The sequence below is a fragment of the Gymnoscopelus braueri genome, assembly GCF_963280865.1.
Source record: "Gymnoscopelus braueri genome assembly, chromosome: 19".
Taxonomy (NCBI): Eukaryota; Metazoa; Chordata; class Actinopteri; order Myctophiformes; family Myctophidae; genus Gymnoscopelus; species Gymnoscopelus braueri.
This window is the reverse complement of record NC_137621.1, coordinates 33,956,649-33,974,493: the sequence shown is the minus strand read 5'-3', so window position 1 is coordinate 33,974,493 and position 17,845 is coordinate 33,956,649. Positions and strand designations below refer to the sequence as shown.

The window sequence follows — 17,845 nt, the reverse complement described above, 5'->3', positions numbered from 1 at the left end:
TGATTGATTGATTGATTGATTGATTGATTGATTGATTGATTGATTGATTGATTGATTGAATACTTTGTTAGCAGTTTGAAAACAGTAGGCAGTACAGTAAAAAACATGTATATATTCTTAAGTAAAAGCGCAGGGGCTTGTTTCCATTGTGGCCCATTGTACTCAATTCAACTTCATGACATCAGCATCAACACTAAAAGCAATAATATTACATTTACAGAAACAAATTGGGGGTGATGGGGGGGGGGATTCCACTCACATGGTGCTCCTTCTGTGAAACTCGCTGAGGGCGAGCCATGTAGCCATTTGGGTTAATTCAGGCTTACCTGCCCAGCCTCAGATAATTGCTTCTCAAACAAGCCATTTCTGTCAATTGACATTGAATTCACACCCTAGACCTATAAAAGACAAAAACGACATTTCAGTGAAAAATTTAAAATTCAATAAAAAAGAAGAAAAAAAAGACAAAGACAGGACAGGGAATGTTGCTCTGAAGAAGAACTCTACTATTTAATCCTGCACTACAGAATGAGAAAAAACACGCAGATTGACATACCTGAACAACCTTACAATTATGAATTCTTTGATTCCTCTTCTACAAGGCTGAAACAGTGTTCTTGGAATCGGAGTTAGAAATAGATTTTTAGTAAGGAGTGGATTTCAAAACGGAGATACCAAAGGCACTTCATCTTACAAATCAAAGAGAAATGTATTTCTATGACTTCTTTTATAAGGGGCTCTTTTTAGAACCATAATACATTGGCTGTCAGATTTTGTACTCCTATCAAAAGAGTTAGTACAGTCACCCTTTGTGTTTCATAGGGAATGTTTCCAGGACTACAAAGATGTTCTGTTGAAGAAGTCCAAGGAGTACAGTGAGGGGCCAGAGGCCACAATAGAGCAAAACAATCAAATGGAAACCACTCTACAAAATCCTGAGTGTTCATTTGACTCTGAGTGTACAAATGGAACCAAAACGTAGGTTTTTATTGTGCATGCTGCTGATGCAGTTGATGTCCAGGGGAGAATGGCCAGGGTGTGGCAGGAGCAGAGAATGTTAAACCAAACATTGGCAGACAAAATCATTTATAGCCTACTTTCTTCAGTGGTCAAAGAATACAGTACATCAGCCATGAAAACAATGCACCTGTCTCAGTAGTACAAGATGCAGACAGAGGAATTATATGGGCTGTGTTGTGTTAGGCTCCAGCAACAGACTGTTTGAAGTAGGCTATTATTACACCTTTATTTAAACCCCAGCATCCTTATTGTGGGGAAGGCTTCGCAGGAATTAGAAGATCGACAAGCTTAACGCCTTGTGAGCTTGTCGATCTGCTATTTTCTGCGAAAGCCTTCCCCTCAATAACAGAAAACATAAAATACACTAGAATAGAGCCCTGAGGGACTCCGGTCAACCATATGGGGTTTAAGTGGTCAAAAATAATTGGCTCCAAGTCAAACATATTGTGGTAATTAGGTCTCAATTAAGTTGCTTTATGATTTATGAGTTATGATGCAATCAGAGGTTTAATTTCTCCAGTGGTTTAAAGTTTGCTTTAATTGCCAATTTAATTAAATTTAATTTGCCATAATTACATTTATATTCCATGTAGAATTGGACATCCACACACTAATTTCTCCACTGTAATCTCAATGAGAGAAGAATGACATCTTTAATCATTTTAATGGTGTAGCCTTCTCAAATAAAGACATTTCTCTGTTCACTAAATGTTCACCATGGTGTAGGCCTATGCAACAATTAACTCAATGAACTGAGTGACAAAGAATGGAAAATGTATAGGTTTACGACTGGTTGAAAAAAAAAGCTGGTTGATAAATAATAATTTAACAACAAACAATATTTAACAAATAAAAACCTTTTGTGGATAACAGCTTATGTTGGCTTTGACGTGGGAAGTGACTGAAAGATGTGCGCGTGCAGTCCTCAAGCCTATATAAACCACATGTAAACTACAATCATGCGCTTGTTTTTTATGGATTACGGTTTTTGTAGGAATTAGGGGAGGGAGGTGGGGTGGGATTGGGGAGGTGGGTGCAGCGGTTCGGGTTTGTCTGTCTGTCATCTGTTGAACAGTTTCTGCAGCAGCCTGCACCAACACAAAGAGAAAGATGGAAAAGCTTTTGTGCATTTGGACTACAATACTTGTTCTGCGGAGTTTTGACGACACAGGAGCACTGATCACTAACGCTACGTCTGGTCGCTATTCGTTTAACACAAGTAGACCTACAGCTGCTGCAACTTCAGATTGGACTGTTTCTGTCACAGTGAACTCTTCCATTGTACATCAAGAGACCAGCACAGTCGGATGGACATCGACATCTACAGCAGCGACAGAGATGCTCACCACTACTGTCAGAGATCATCAAACCGTCAAGATAAACACTGAAAAGGATGCTGAAGAAACCCATAAAAATAAGGAGAAAGGCGAAACTACTGAAAGCAAGACAGAGGCTGCACCAAAACCACTGGGTAGTTAATATCAGAGCTCTAATATGTGACCTTTAACCCCACCCACATCTATTTTTTTGTTTTTTTGTTTTAATTTGAGGGAAAACTAGAAAATTAAAAAAGCAATTAGATTCAATTACTTTAAAGTATATTAATGTAATATCTCTTAAAGTAGACTGATCCATACATAATTGTCTGATAGCCTAAACCTACTGAATTAAAAACGTAGCCTATAAACGTAGCCTATATAAGCATTCATTTCGTGGCCTGTGATATTTGATATTTGAAATTTATGGCAGTGCAGTGCAGGTGTATCTCAGCCAACGAATACATATTTTCTTGGATTCAAAGCATATTGAACCAATTTATCAAGATTGTGTGAAAGAGGATTTTCACATGCCATGCTACACCAGTTAGTGATTATGTCAAATGAAGCCGAATCCCTTAAAACTACATCAGTCACCTTCCAGGTACCACAATAGTTTTATTTCAAATAAATGCAACTGAACTAATTTCTTCATTGAAAGTGACAACAAAAGTGACATGTTTTTCATCTTGTTAGTTAGCCTCCTGTTATTGATCTCAACGCCATAAAACCTGTCAGCTGTACTAGTAGCTCTTGTTCTCCACAGTATGCTTTGACTTGACTCTCCAGACCCGTGTCTGAGCAGTGGTGTCTCATATTACATACATACACTGTCCATACTTTTGCATGGGTCCACTTTCCTTGACTCCCAACATAGGGAGAGAGAGTGAGAGAGGTGGGGGTTGGGGGGCGTTGTGGTTTCTTCAAAACCTCCATGGAACTCACCCAGTAGTATTAAGTATACTTAAGACTTTGTGGGGAGTGAGAACATAATGGTCCAATACTACATTTAGTGCTGGGACCTCATGTTACATCAGACTGTGAGGCTGCTTACTCAGAACAACCAAATGATGGTATTTAACCCTTCAGCAGCCAGACCAGAATAGTTTTTCCTTGAATGTAAAATCTGCATCCCTATAAGACAAGTACAGAAAGACATACAAATACAGAAGAACACAGAAGATGGTATCTGCTAATGCTTTCATTCTTCTCCAGACTGTCCTCCACTTGGCCTGGAGTCCCTGCGGGTTCAGGACAGCCAGCTCCAGGCATCTTCCTTCCAACGGACAGGGCTGGGCCCTCATAGGGGCAGGCTAAACATTCAGGTTTGTCTAAGCTCATTCTCTCAGAATCATGGTCTACTGCCTTTTTTTTTACCCCCTTGATGGAGTCAGGATACTAGGAAAGTTGTGTGTGTGCGTGCATGCGAGAGAGAGAGAGAGAGAGAGAGAGAGAGAGAGAGAGAGAGAGAGAGAGAGAGAGAGAGAGAGAGAGAGAGAGAGAGAGAGAGAGAGAGAGAGAGAGAGCACAAGAGAGAAATAGTCTCTAAAACAAAATTGTTCATACAGTATGTGTTTCCAAAGACAGGGGTGTTACCCACTATGCCATGTCTGGGAACACATTACTTTACATACATTGTCTTGGTTGGAGAAGAGAAATACTTACAACTTAGTACTGTACTGTACTGTACTGTACTGTACTGTACTGTACTGTACTGTACTGTACTGTACTGTACTGTACTGTACTGTACTGTACTGTACTGTACTGTAGACTATAGTACATATCAACACATAACACTGCCCCAATGCGTTGGTCAATCACCACAAAGTTCTGTGGTTATCTTCATTTATCTTAAATTATTTTTCAGTGACTTTTTTCAGCATTCGTATGCTTTATTTCTTAGATATGATAGTAGAGAGCGATAGGAAGCCATTGGCAGAGAGAAGAGAGACATGCGATACAAGACCGGTAATCAGATTTGTACTAAATGCACTAACTGGCTGAACCACCAGGCACACGTTCATTTGAAATCTAGATTATAATAATATACATTAAACTTAACTTAATTAACTTAATGGCAGAAAAAACCCTCATTACTTTGCATTTGCATTTCTAGTCAGGCATTGAAGATGGGGACCAGTATGACGGGGCTTGGTGTGCAGAGTACAAAGATCGGAACCAGTGGCTGGAGTTGGACGCCATCTACCTGACCATGTTCACTGGAGTCATCCTGCAGGGCAGGAATTCCATCTGGAGGTCAGGTACTATCAGGGTCAATATGTATATATCAGTTTCATTCCAAAATGAGTTATCCACTATTTGAAAAAAGTGAAACCTGCTCATATGAATTGAGAAAAATGACCAATGATCAATTATTATGGGTAACTTAAAAGAAAAGTAAGAAAAAGGTTAAAAAGTTAAAGCTCCAAATTCTATTGCAAGTCTATACTGTAGCTATTTATTGGAATATAGAGCTATTTAACACTTTGAACAAAACAAAATATCACTTACACCACCTTTAAGTCTTTTGTTGATCAAATGGTTTCCATTGACCAAATTTTATGAGGATAAATATTTCCACAATATAACATTTAGGAAATTAGCTCATTATTTAGTTAAGGTTGTTATTGTTAATTTTAAGCATAGTAAAAATATATATTTATTGATTTGAGGTCATTGAACTCGACTACTACTTATTACAACCCTGTACAAGCAGTACTGTACTGTACTGTACTGAGCTGTACAATCAAAGGCGAGTCAGTGGAAAGAGTCCATCACAAAACATGCATTTATTTTGCTTAATGAGGTTTTAATTTCTTGTACTTCATCTGCCATATTGGTGTGGTTACAGCTGGGACTGGGTCCATACATACAAAGTGCAGCTGAGTAATGACTCTACGGACTGGGAAACCTGTATGAATGGGACAGAGGAGGCGGTATGTGTTAATACCTTTTTATTATATGTACATATATTCTATTAGTTATCTTATTGGCTTTTTGAATTATTCCTCCAACTGTACTATTTGCTACAACCATGCTTAGTTTCTCACATTGTATCACACATTTAATATTCCCATAACCACCTAAACTATATACTTAGTCAACCTGGGCTCTATATTTGGTCCACCTCTTTTTTCCCTCTGCTGAACATCAAATCTCTCCGTTGAAAATAGCCGATCTACAAGCTCACAACACGGCACGTTGTGAGCTTGTAGATATGCAATTTTTGCAGAATGTTCACCCCAAATTAGGGAAACTATAGGTTTCAATTGGTTCAATAGCCATAGTGTTTCATGTAACATTGCATTGTGCAGGTATTTAAAGGGAACCAGGACCCAGAGACTCCAGTGCTGGCACTGCTCCCTGTTCCCACTGTTGCCCGTTTTATCCGCATCAACCCTCAGACCTGGTACTTTAATGGCACCATCTGCCTCAGGGCTGAGATACTTGGCTGTCGTGTTCCTGGTATAGTTTTAAAACTTTTTTGTTTCAGACATACAACGTCAGGGCTCTGGTATTCATTTGATAATGTGTTGGTGAAGTACAGTATAGTTGGTAATTGAAGTCCTTGGCTAATAAAACACTAAATTTGGATTATCTCTGTTGTAGAGATGTTGAAGATATCCCATTGAACAGATGTTTCCTCATAGATCCAGATGATGTGTACTACTCAGACACTGAATTGGGATCAAAAGACAATCTGGACTTCAGGCATCACAACTACAAAGAGATGCGAAAGGTTAGTCAGTTCCTCTTCAATCACAGAGAGACCACAGACCAAACATGCATGATGAGTAACATGGTTTTTGACCATAAAGTCATTAGCCTCTATAAAGATAATGCCAAAGCTTTGACTCAGAGTCCTGAGAGTTTGCAGATTTGCGGAACAAATCTGCATCTGCTGTAGATTTGGATGGATGGATAGATAAGATTTTCCTCATGAATGAAGTACATTTTAATAAAAAGTTCAAGTTGCAAGCTCAAGACATTGTCTGGGATCCACAAAACTAAGACTTTACCATATTTCCTATGAGCCCTCCCACTGACAGGGTTTCTGTCTCCTTTCACTTGAAGCTTATGAAGTCTGTAAATGATGAGTGTCCTGACATCACCCGCATCTACAGCATAGGGAAGAGCTACATGGGACTCAAACTCTACGTTATGGAGATCTCAGATAACCCTGGCAAGCATGAACTTGGTAAGATGGATTCAAGTGTTTATTTTGTTTTCTGTTTGCAGGAGTTTTTCCATGTACAGGAACCTCAGGGAAGATCACTGCAATAAACACGACTAAAGATGACTTACAGTACAAACAGTCCATGTAAAATATAGAAATGGTGACACAAAAAAACTGAAGCTGAAACTTAATAGTATAATATTATTATTAGTTTAGGAGAAGGTCAAAAGTCATGGGTTGTTTACAAAGTTATTTGTAATAAATGTCATAAAACAAGTTTGTACAAGAAAGTAAAACCATAAATACTTATAATGACTAATGCTTATCCATTGCAAAGGAAATGATTAGCCTATATTATCAATTATCAGCTCCCTACACTCCAAATGTATTCATACCCAATTTGCATAATACAAATGTTTGAGTGATTTCCTTATAAGCTGATAGCACTTCCTGCCCGGTAAAATGTCCCTCTGTGTGCAAAGAAATTGCCAATGACATTATCCACTTTCAACATGGTATGCCTATTTTGGGCATTATAGGCAAACATATTCAAAAACTTTGAAAATGTTTCAAAAATAGCTGATCTACAAGCTCACAACACTTTGCAATGTGATGCGTTGTGAGCTTGTAGATTGGCTATTTTCACCACGTGACACCATTGTGCGAAGAAGTATAAAACATGGCTTCAGTGGTTATCCAGTCAAGTTGCGGTGAAGCCTTAAGTTCAACAGCCTCTGGGATGAACTGTTCCTCCATTCTCTTCATGCTAACCAGATAGTGGCTGTTTAGGGGCCCACTTGAGCTTCTCCTTGTGTTTATACAGCCTGAGTTCTAGAGCAGGACCGGATAGGAAACCCTGCAGTGTCCTGTTCAAAAGGCCTCTCACATAAACAAACAGATTATGGTTTAAAATTCAATAGTTCAAGACTATGTATTCACCATCAAAACCAAGAAAGGTTCCTTTGTTAAACTGAGTTAAAATAAAAATGCATTATGCACATAATTTGGCTGTTCTGTCCGGTAGCTACTAGTTGTGTGGTCACTGGACTTGTGCCAAAGTGTAAATAGAAGTAAATAGAAGTAGAGCTAGTCTTCTTGGTAACTTCAAAGACATGAACACATTTTAGATTTACTTTTCTATCTGAGAGAATGAGAATGTAGGCTATTCATGTGCAAACAGCTGAGTCTCATTCACAGTGGTTTCATGGATAATTAGGTCCCGGATGATTTTTATGGGCAATGGCAGTATTTGGACTCACTATTTCTCCGCATCATCAGTAAGGTTTCATCAATAAAAGACCTATGTGTTTATGGGCATGTTATTGATTATTACAGGACTATATTTTATGAGTCCACCAGTCTTATTGAATTACAGAGTTCTGAATTGTCTCTAGAATCTGTCTGCTGACAGTTTTCCTCTGATGGTAAATCAGATTAACCATAATGTCTAACCTTAAGGCAGGGCTGGACCTGATTGTTAACCAAAGGATTATAATGCTATCTGCTTTAATTGGGTTGCATTAATGTGCACCTGTGTATTGCATGTGAGTTTACATTGCATTTGCACACCAAACAAAGATGAATCATCAAACTCTTGTGTTTTTCTATTAGTCCCAAGCAAAAGAAAATGCAGTTTTCTTTTCTTTCTTTTTTCTGTTTTACTTGGCCCATAATATGACAATATTCAGGAATGTCTGCCTTCAGGCTGGGCCTATCCATTTATAATCATTGGCAAGTTGCTGTAGTTCACGCTTTTGCCACAATACACAAGGGCTTGAAAACTTTATCTGAAACTTTGAATGCTTTCCCAATGTTCTCCTGGGCTTCGGCCAACAGCTAAAGAGTCCGGCTTTCAGATGCTTCTTGTTTTGTGTGACTTGTGTGTCTCATTATGTAGTGAATTACAATGCAAGTTTATTTTTATATGGCTGCACCAATTCAAGCAAGGCAAATTCATTTCAGGTCAAATTCAGTTGAAGATGGTGTGGTCTAAAGGAATTTTATGCTACTGTTAAAACACATGACCAATAACCACAATTTGTACAATCCAAACAGAGCCCGCATGTTGGACTAGTGACTCACCCAGGAGTGCAAATCAAGATATTCTTCTGTTTCTCTTCAGCTCTTTATAGTCTAATCAAATTAACACTACCCCTGTACAGAAATCAGGGATCTTCTTTGTTTTGCCTCAGAGGAACAGTTAATAAAATCGCAACCTTCTGTTTAGTTTCCACCTTTCTAACATGGTACCTGATAACCACTAGCAAAGACATCCTGTAACTGGCTTTCTATTGCCCCTCTTGGCAGGTGAGCCAGAGTTTCGCTACGTGGCAGGGATGCATGGGAATGAGGCTCTTGGCCGAGAGCTGTTGCTCAACCTCATGCAGTACATGTGCCGGGAATACAAAGGGGGCAACCAGCGCATTGTGCGCCTGGTTACTGAAACACGAATCCACCTACTGCCTTCTATGAACCCTGATGGCTACGAAGGAGCATATCAGATGGTACACAAAGGAGATAATGAATGAGTATGGTATTAGATAGACTTAGTAGGAGTTGGACAGTAGAGATGTTTTTACAAAATGAGAGGGGAGTAAACTTTATTTATTTTTTTCAAACATTCAAAACATGTGGAGGAAGGGAGACAAAGTGGGGGGAATTCAGTCCTGAGCCAGCAACGATGCATGCCAATGTATTATTGATAGATTGGATTATAGATAGATAAAACAGACAGTCAGACAGACAGACAGACAGACCTTTATTAATCCTGAGGGAAATTATAATCATAGTAGGGATAAAAACAAATATACAAGTAAGGGTAAAGAAGTACAGAGAAGTAGTACTAGTAACAAAAAAGTTAACATCAAGGTAACATGTTGATATTTTAGTCTTTGCACAATGCATGAACTGTACAATTATTTAAACTGTCAATGTGCCTCTGCACCAAGGGCATCAAGTCAAATTCGTATGCAGTAATTGAAGTTGGTATGTAACATGATTGTGATTTGTGTGATCGATTGACCGTAGGGCTCAGAACTGGCTGGCTGGGCCCATGGGCGGTACAGCTTTGAGGGGATTGATATGAACCACAACTTCCCTGACCTCAACAACATACTGTGGGACGCTCAGGAGATGGCGGTGGACAAATCTAAAGTCAGCAACCACTACATCCCCATCCCAGAGTACTACACCCAAGAAGATGCCATGGTAAGTCAGTTATTTAACCACTTAAACCCTATATACTTCATTGACCGGGGTTAACCACACGCCTATAAATTGTCCCCTTTCTATTTTCGCTTTTCAGCAAATCACCTTGCGGAAAATAGCCAATTTACAAGTTCACAACGTTACACATTGTGAGCTGGTAGATTGCCTATTATCCCCGAATGTGCACTATTATGACCAGAATAGGGACGCTCAGTTCCGACTTTATAAGAGGGAAAGGGCAAAGCATTTGGCCCCACTCTGTCTGTCAAAGTCCGACCACACCACCTTCCGCAGCACTCACATTTCCTGGGAAGAGCTATTCCCTTATCACACAGTGATGGCCCCTGTCAGGATGCTCTGGAAGGCAGTAGAGTAGAATGATTTCAGGACCTTCTCTGAGACCTTGAATATCCTTAGCTGCCTGAAGCGGTACAGGCGGTGTCTCGCCTTCTTTGCACTGGTACCCTGCTGACCAGAAGGGGTGTGTAAGACCTCTGCCTAAGCTTCCAGAAGTACACGATCATCTCCTTGGTCTCCCCGACGTCATTTGAGATTGGGCCCACCACTGTGTCATCAGCAAACTTTACAATGGTGTTTGAGCTGTTTCTGGCCACACAGTCGTGGCTCGTGGGTGTACAGTATAGGGAGTACAACCCTGGGGGCTCCCGTATTTAGGGTGAGGGTGGTAGAAGTGTGACTGCCTAGTACCTACTTAGGGTCTGGCAGATAAGAAGTCCAGTACCCAGTCACATACCACAGGATTCAGCTTGCTAGGCATCAATAAATAACAACCTGTCCCCTCTTTGTTGATGTCAAGGTGTCAAAAGGAGTAACAGCCAAACAATGTTATAGAGAAGGATATCATCTATTTATTGCTGTCACAATAGTAGTACTTGGCAGCAAATGGCTACACTTCTACAATAGATGCTATATAAGAATAGGCACTGACAATCAATGAATCAGCTCATGAATCCGCTCATGCAGGGGAAAAAATCTATTTTTCTCCAGGGAATCCAGGACATCTTGAGATGTTAAAATCATGTGTGCTCACTGTGCTTACCCTCAGTGGCATGCAAGCAATATCAGATGTTTCGAACAGGAAATCAATTCAGAGCTGAAGAAACTGCTTTATTTTTAGCTGGGAAACAAGAAACTATTCTTTAGTAAGAGTTCAAACTTTAATACCAAACATCTGTTGCAGTCCAGTTCTATTGTTGTGAAATCCTAAGAGATTTTCTTTTCAAGGACAGGAATCTCATTCAGAACCTTACAAACTGCCTTCAAGCTGATACTTTAACTGTTTCTGTTCTGTTTCCTCTTCTCAGGTTGCACCTGAGACCCGCGCAGTCATCAACTGGATGCAGAACATCCCGTTTGTCCTCAGCGCTAACCTCCATGGGGGTGAGTTGGTGGTCACCTATCCCTTTGACTGCACCCGCGACTGGATCCCCAAGGAAGACACCCCGACGTCCGATGACGGTTTCTTCCGCTGGCTCGCCACTGTCTACGCCTCCACCAACTTGGTGATGGCCAATCCTGACCGTCGCCACTGTCACTACGAAGACTTCCAGCAGCACCACAACATTATCAACGGGGGAGCCTGGCACACTGTCCCTGGGAGTGAGTACCTCAGCACACAGTCAAATCCTCAGGGTTCATTTAACCCATTAAAACCTGGGAAAGCATCTGTTTCATTTTGGATTTCAGCTATATATATACCAACATCAGTTTTTCAGAAAACTCTTAGGATTTAGAACATTGGTTTAGAACAGTGAGTTTCAAAAAATAGCAGATGTACAAGCTCGCAGCGCGGCACAAAGTGACGTCCTGAACATTTTTTTTTAATCTCTTGAAAGTGTTTGAAAAACACAAATCTTCTCTTCTGGGGGTCCCTGGCACAAAACATTTTCAGTTGGGGGGTCCGCGGCCAAATACATATCATTTTGTGGGTCCTTGGCACGAAAAAGTTTATGAACTACTGATTTAGAAGGCATTTGTAGAATCGGCCTGGGTTAACTCTTGACTTGTACAAATGAACCCATAAGGGTTTACATCCCATAAAGAAAGATTTCCATCAAAGTCAACAGTGAGATTTAATGTTGCTTAATTTACCCTTGTCCGAATGTGTGTCATGTTTGTATTTTTTCAAATGATGGATATCTCATTTTGGAATGAAACAACTCATTCCATTGGGGGTCACTTGAGGGCATTACTGTATGTACTGTGCTGGTTCTTAAGAATCTTCACTCGGTAAGGAACGTGTACTGTACTTCATCATGTTTATTCAAATAGGGATCCCTGGAGAATACTTGTTTGTTTGTCTTAGACGAGTGTGATACGAACTAATTCCAGACATCTGTTTAAACGTTTTTGTCTGTCATCAACTTGGCTGTAAAAAGTTCCCTGTACACAGCTAGGCTGCAGCTGCAAAACAAGCTTACATATGTATATATACATATAGATGTATATACTGAGATCAGAGACTGTTTTACTGAGCTCATGAACTTAAATGAACTCTCCTCCACACTCGTCTCCTGGTTAATATAAACAAGAGTGCTAGCGAAACCAATATTTACAACTGGACCGTTCACCCTCTTCAAAGCTTGACGCACTAATCCTGGACCCTGTGTTTCTGTTATGAATCAGATGCTTGAGTGTATATATGTCCCGCAGGTATGAATGACTTCAGCTACCTCCACACCAACTGCTTTGAGGTGACAGTGGAGCTGTCCTGTGACAAGTTCCCTCATGTCAGTGAGCTTCCCATCGAGTGGGAGAACAACAAAGAGTCTCTACTGGTTTATATGGAACAGGTCAGTCAGTTGTGTCGGTACACTGTCCCAGTGGTTCTCAACCTTTTCAGGCCGCAACCCCCCAAAATAATCATATTTGAACTGGGGACCCCCCCCCAAAATAATCATATTTGAACTGGGGACCCCCCACTCTGTCAAGCACTTGGAATGTAGGAGTTGAGGCCTTACATTTAGTTTGACTTGGTTCCACTGATAAATATTGTGAAAATAGCAGATCTACAACTTGTAAATCGTCTATTTTCGACTATTGCCTCTTTCTTATATTATTTGACAATTTAAATCTACTCAGTCTGAGTCTGTTTCAGAAACCTGCCTACCAGTGGATAACAAGCTGGGGATTTCAAGCTATTAGAAAGTTAGAAGGAAAGGAAAGTTAGCATGCTGAAATAGAAGCCATTGTTCTTGCATTAATAATAATACCAAGTTACCAACAACAACAAAAGTTTGAAATATTGTTTGAAATAACCCAATCTTGGAACCCAATGCGGTAAAAAAAAGGGGGGGGGGGATATTTTTTCCTCCTTTCTTTTTGCCTCTGGGGGCACCACCTCCTTTTTTGTGTAGAAACAGGAACTCGGTTTGTCTCCTCCCCTTTCTTAGTCCACTTCCTCCCGGGTGCTTCTGTGTTTAGGGCAGTGGTGCTGACAGATTCTGCTGTTAGCAGAATCTGTCTTGAGAGATTATAAATGACCAAACCTGCCTACCAATGATGTCATTGGTAGGCAGGTTTCTGAACTGTCCACAGTTCTCCTCAGAGACACAGAGTGAGTAGACAGAATTGGTGTCATCTTATAACGAGCATTAATGAGGACCAAATATATTCTATGACACCCTGGTCTCTCCCTGTGCTCTCAGTGCTGAAGCTCTTCTTGCCCTTCTCAACTCCACCTGTACTGACATTTTGGACTCTGTTGCTCCCTTTCGCCACAATAAACGTTCTAAAGCACCACACGAGCCTTGGTTAAATGACTCAACCCGCGCCCTCAGACGCCTCAGTAGGCGTGCAGAGCGGAAATGGCGCAAAGACAGGCTCCATGTTTCATTGGACATTTTACGGGTCTCCCTCTTCAACTACCAGAGTGCAGTGAAAGCTGCTAAATCATTCTACATCTCCAATCTTGTCACCAATAACAGCCATAAACCTCAGGTTCTCTTTAATATTTTCAACTCCCTCACTAACCCCCGCGAAGCCCCTCCCATTGTTCCTTCTCTCGCCCTCTGTATTGAGTTTCAGAATTTTTTTATTTCCAAAATCTCTGACCTCAGGGCAGCACATCAACTCACGGCCTTAGATCCCACCCCTTCTCCATGTCCTGCAACTCTCTCTCAGTTTGAGCCTATTTCACTCTCTGCCCTTACTGACATGGTTATGCTGCTACGCCCATCAAATTGTCCCTCCGACTGCATTCCCCCCCGCCTTCTCAAAGAGGTTTTTGGTGTGGTTGGTCCTAGTGTCCTCCTACTAATTAACTCTTGCCTCCTATCTGGTTCTGTTCCCCCTGCTTTTAAACATGCTGTTGTACACCCACTACTTAAAAAGAAAAATCTCGATGCTTCCATCCTCTCCAATTTTAGGCCCATTTCCCAGCTTCCATTTTTATCTAAAGTCCTGGAGAAAGTCGTGTATTCACAACTTCAGTCATTTTTATTATCACATGGTCTCCACGAAAAGTTCCAGTCTGGCTTCAAACCTGGCCACAGCACAGAGACAGCCCTTCTTAGAGTTTTTAATGATTTAATTTTAACAGCTGATAACGGTTCCCCTGCTGCACTGGTGCTCCTCGACCTTTCGGCGGCCTTTGACACGGTTGACCACAATATTTTAATATCACGCCTTGAACACCTTGTTGGCATCTCCGGCACTGTACTCTCTTGGTTCCAGTCCTACCTCTCAGATAGAACATTCTCTGTGCACATAGGGGAATTTGCGTCACCTGCAACTCCCCTCTCATGTGGAGTGCCTCAAGGCTCCATACTAGGTCCGATTTTATTTCTTCTTTACATATTACCCCTTGGTTCAATTTTTGCAAAGCACAATATGCCCTTTCACTGCTATGCAGATGATGTACAAATTTATTTTCCGCTAAAAATCAACTCCAATGATCCATTCCAGCCATTTCTCACCTGTTTCCACGAAGTCAAGGCCTGGATGGACGCCAATTTTCTCACCCTCAATGAAAATAAAACTGAAATTTTAATTTTTGGCCACCATCCTGTCCCACCCTCCAACTCCCTGGGTATCTTAAATTCAAACATCCATTCCTCTGCCAAAAACCTTGGTTTTATTTTTGATAATAATTTTAAACTTGACAAACATATCAGCTCTGTTGTCAAGACAAGCTTCTTTCAGCTTAGACTTATAGCTAAAGTCAAAACCTACCTCCCACAAAAACAGCTGGAGATGGTCATACATGCTTTTATCTCCTCTAGATTAGATTACTGTAACTCTCTGTATACTGGCATTGATCAAGCTTCACTTAGGCGTCTACAGCTGGTCCAGAATGCAGCCGCCCGCCTCCTCACCGGCACTAAAAAACGTGACCATATAACCCCAGTCCTCGCCACCCTTCATTGGCTCCCCGTTCATTTTAGAATTGATTTTAAGGTTCTTTTATTTGTTTTTAAAACCATTCACGGCCTGTCACCCTCCTATCTCTCTGACATAATTGAGCCTTATATCCCAACCAGGGCCTTGAGGTCTGCGGACAAGCTACTGCTGGTCGCTCCTACGACTAATTTGAGGAGTAGGGGTGACCGTGCTTTTGCGGCTGCTGGCCCCAGGCTCTGGAATCTGCTGCCCCTCAACATTAGATCTGCCCAGTCGATTGGGGCTTTTAAAACCTTACTAAAAACTCACTTATTCTCTCTTGCTTTTAGTCGTATTTAGCTATCCCGTTCTGTCCTAACTCTGCATTGTTTTGTTTCTCCTTTGTTTTTCTTTTGTTTTTGCCCTGTGTATATATTTTTGTAGATGCTTCTGTGTGTCTGAATTACCTTGTTTTAACCATGTTCAGCACTTTGGTCGGCTTTGGCTGTTGTAAATGTGCTATATAAATAAAGTTTGATTTGATATGAAGTTCGGCTGAAAATGGGTGACGTGGTCCTTTAAAGGTTCCATGACATTCATTTTCACTTTTTTTATTTTGTATGTTTTTTGGGGGGGTTTATGACCTCAATTAGACCCCAAAAAACTGAACTTTGAACATTCAGTGGATTTTCTGTGGTCTGGGGTTTTCTGAATAATTAGTCTGAAAAGTCATCTGTGATTGGTCCCTGGACTTTCACATTCCATTAATCCCACCCCCTCTCCTCTCCACCCCTCCCCTCCCCTATCCATTCCTTTGGGGGGGGTGGAGCAGAGATGACTGACAGTCAAAATCCCTCAACAGCGACACCCGCAGGCAAATATTTATTTTTTCATTGCAGTTGAAAAGGCTTCAGAAATCAGAGAGAAAAAATCCTGCCATGGATCACTGGAGTGGATTTCTTCAGTTAAAACTTTTAATACACGTTTGAAGGACCATGATACATACTTTTAATGTGTTGTAAAACTGAATGTCATGAAACCTTTAAGTGTTTGGTGTTCAAATATGTACTCTCCACTTAGGTTCACAGAGGAATAAAGGGTGTGGTGAGAGACAAGATTACCAAAGAAGGAATAGAAGATGCTATAATCAAGGTTGAAGGCCACGACCATGACATCAGATCAGGTAGACATCTTTGTTCTATTGAAATTGCGATGCATTATAAAAGATACATCTGCCAAAAATAATCCATAATGATTAATGAATGGGATGTTGGGCATTTTTGCAGATTTGTTCCCATTGAAGGAGGTTCTTCCTCATGTTTTGTTTTTAAATCTTGTAGCTCAATCTTTTGTATTCCCTGCCTGCCATCTCTGTAGCTGGTGACGGGGACTACTGGCGCCTGCTGAACCCGGGAGAGTACAAGATGGTGGTGTGGGCTGAGGGCTACTTCCCCTCCATGCGGCGCTGCCGCGTGGGCATGGATCCACGTCCCACCATCTGTGACTTCAACCTGACCCTCACGCCCAGGCGGAGGCTGAAGGACATCAGGGCGAAAGGAGGGAAGGTTCCTCAGGACCTTCAGTTGCGTCTTCGTGCCCTGAGGCTCCGTAAGCTGCGTGTCAGCACCAAGGCTATCAATCGCAAGCGCCAGAGCCAGCAACAGCAGCAGCAGAGGAAAGCACGCTCTGCAAGAGCTAAGAGGGCATGATGAGTGTCTGGGCGAAGGAGTGTGCACATTAAGCATTTACATGCACAGAAATAAATGAACATTCATATCCCTATTGAGGCAACACACCAAAGTGGTCCTGCAAATGCCTTACACTAAATCGAGGTGTTAATCGCAGTAAGCATAACCCTATTAAAACCACTGGAGTTGTGCTCAGTCTACTTAGGAAAGTAAACAGCAACCTTAGTGGCTTTCTTTAGTTGAGTCGTGAAGCAATGCGAAACCATTCTAAAGAGGCTGTCTGCTTGTTGTGTCTGTGTGTATGTATTTCACTCTGTGACATACATATGCATGTTTCATTCCAAAATGATAACATCTGTTTTAAATCAAGTGACCGTCATAAGGTCCTTACTTGAAATACATCTTGAGGCATCATGTTGTTGCCTATTCTTACATTATTGATAGCACACAATTAAAAACACAATACTGGTGCTTTTTACAGGCCTGTATGCAACACAATCCTCAGTGTTAATTCAAAACTCTTGTACAGAGTGGATTCTGAATGAAGCACGATGTCTCGGAAATGAACAGTTTACCCGCTGCAGTATCCATGTTATCCTCTTGCAAAGGCTTTGGGGATTATACGGTATGAGGATCGAGTGATTGAGTATGTGTATCAGCTGGTCTGATAAGTGAAATGTTTTTCTAACACTGTACTTATATTTTACAATGACTATTAGTCCACCAGGACCATATACATTTCTCAGACAAATACAGTATACCGTTATTGTCTCATCTTTATTCTCAAGCCCTTGTGTTTGAATTAACTTATGCCTTTTGGAAGAATCAGTTTAGTTAACAAATGAAAGTAGTTAATTATATGATTTATTTCCTTTCAGCCAGGCCAGGCATTCTCAGACATTCTTGCAATGTCTGAATGCACAACTAGATACATCTATGCTCAGCTACGTTCCATAAGCCTCTATGCTGTGGTACATTTTGAAGCACCCTCCTCCCCACACTCTTAATCACACTTCCACACAGGAAATCGTTAAAATCTGCATTGATACTCCAATCAAAAGTTTCTTAAAATGACTGCAAAATGAATAGTGTTGAAG

The 17,845-nt window shown here is 40.9% G+C and overlaps 1 protein-coding gene across 2 annotated transcripts; it reads left to right on the top strand.

Moving 5' to 3' along the window:
* The first annotated feature begins 2,087 nt into the window (after positions 1 to 2,087).
* On the top strand, positions 2,088 to 17,491 carry LOC308074584 (putative carboxypeptidase X1). 2 transcript variants are annotated; one of them, XM_080414081.1, is made up of 13 exons: positions 2,088 to 2,491; positions 3,552 to 3,661; positions 4,453 to 4,592; positions 5,188 to 5,272; positions 5,651 to 5,801; positions 5,987 to 6,075; positions 6,411 to 6,534; positions 8,821 to 9,017; positions 9,541 to 9,720; positions 11,046 to 11,340; positions 12,394 to 12,533; positions 16,141 to 16,243; positions 16,438 to 17,491. In XM_080414081.1, the coding sequence occupies exons 1-13, from the start codon at positions 2,131 to 2,133 to the stop codon at positions 16,767 to 16,769; spliced, it is 2,307 nt and encodes a 768-aa protein (XP_080270207.1). In that variant the 5' UTR covers positions 2,088 to 2,130; the 3' UTR covers positions 16,770 to 17,491. The 2 variants fall into 2 exon arrangements, with proteins under 2 accessions (XP_080270207.1, XP_080270208.1); XM_080414082.1 differs by lacking the exons at positions 2,088 to 2,491; positions 3,552 to 3,661 and having other exon boundaries at positions 4,488 to 4,597.
* Positions 17,492 to 17,845: the final 354 nt, after the last annotated feature.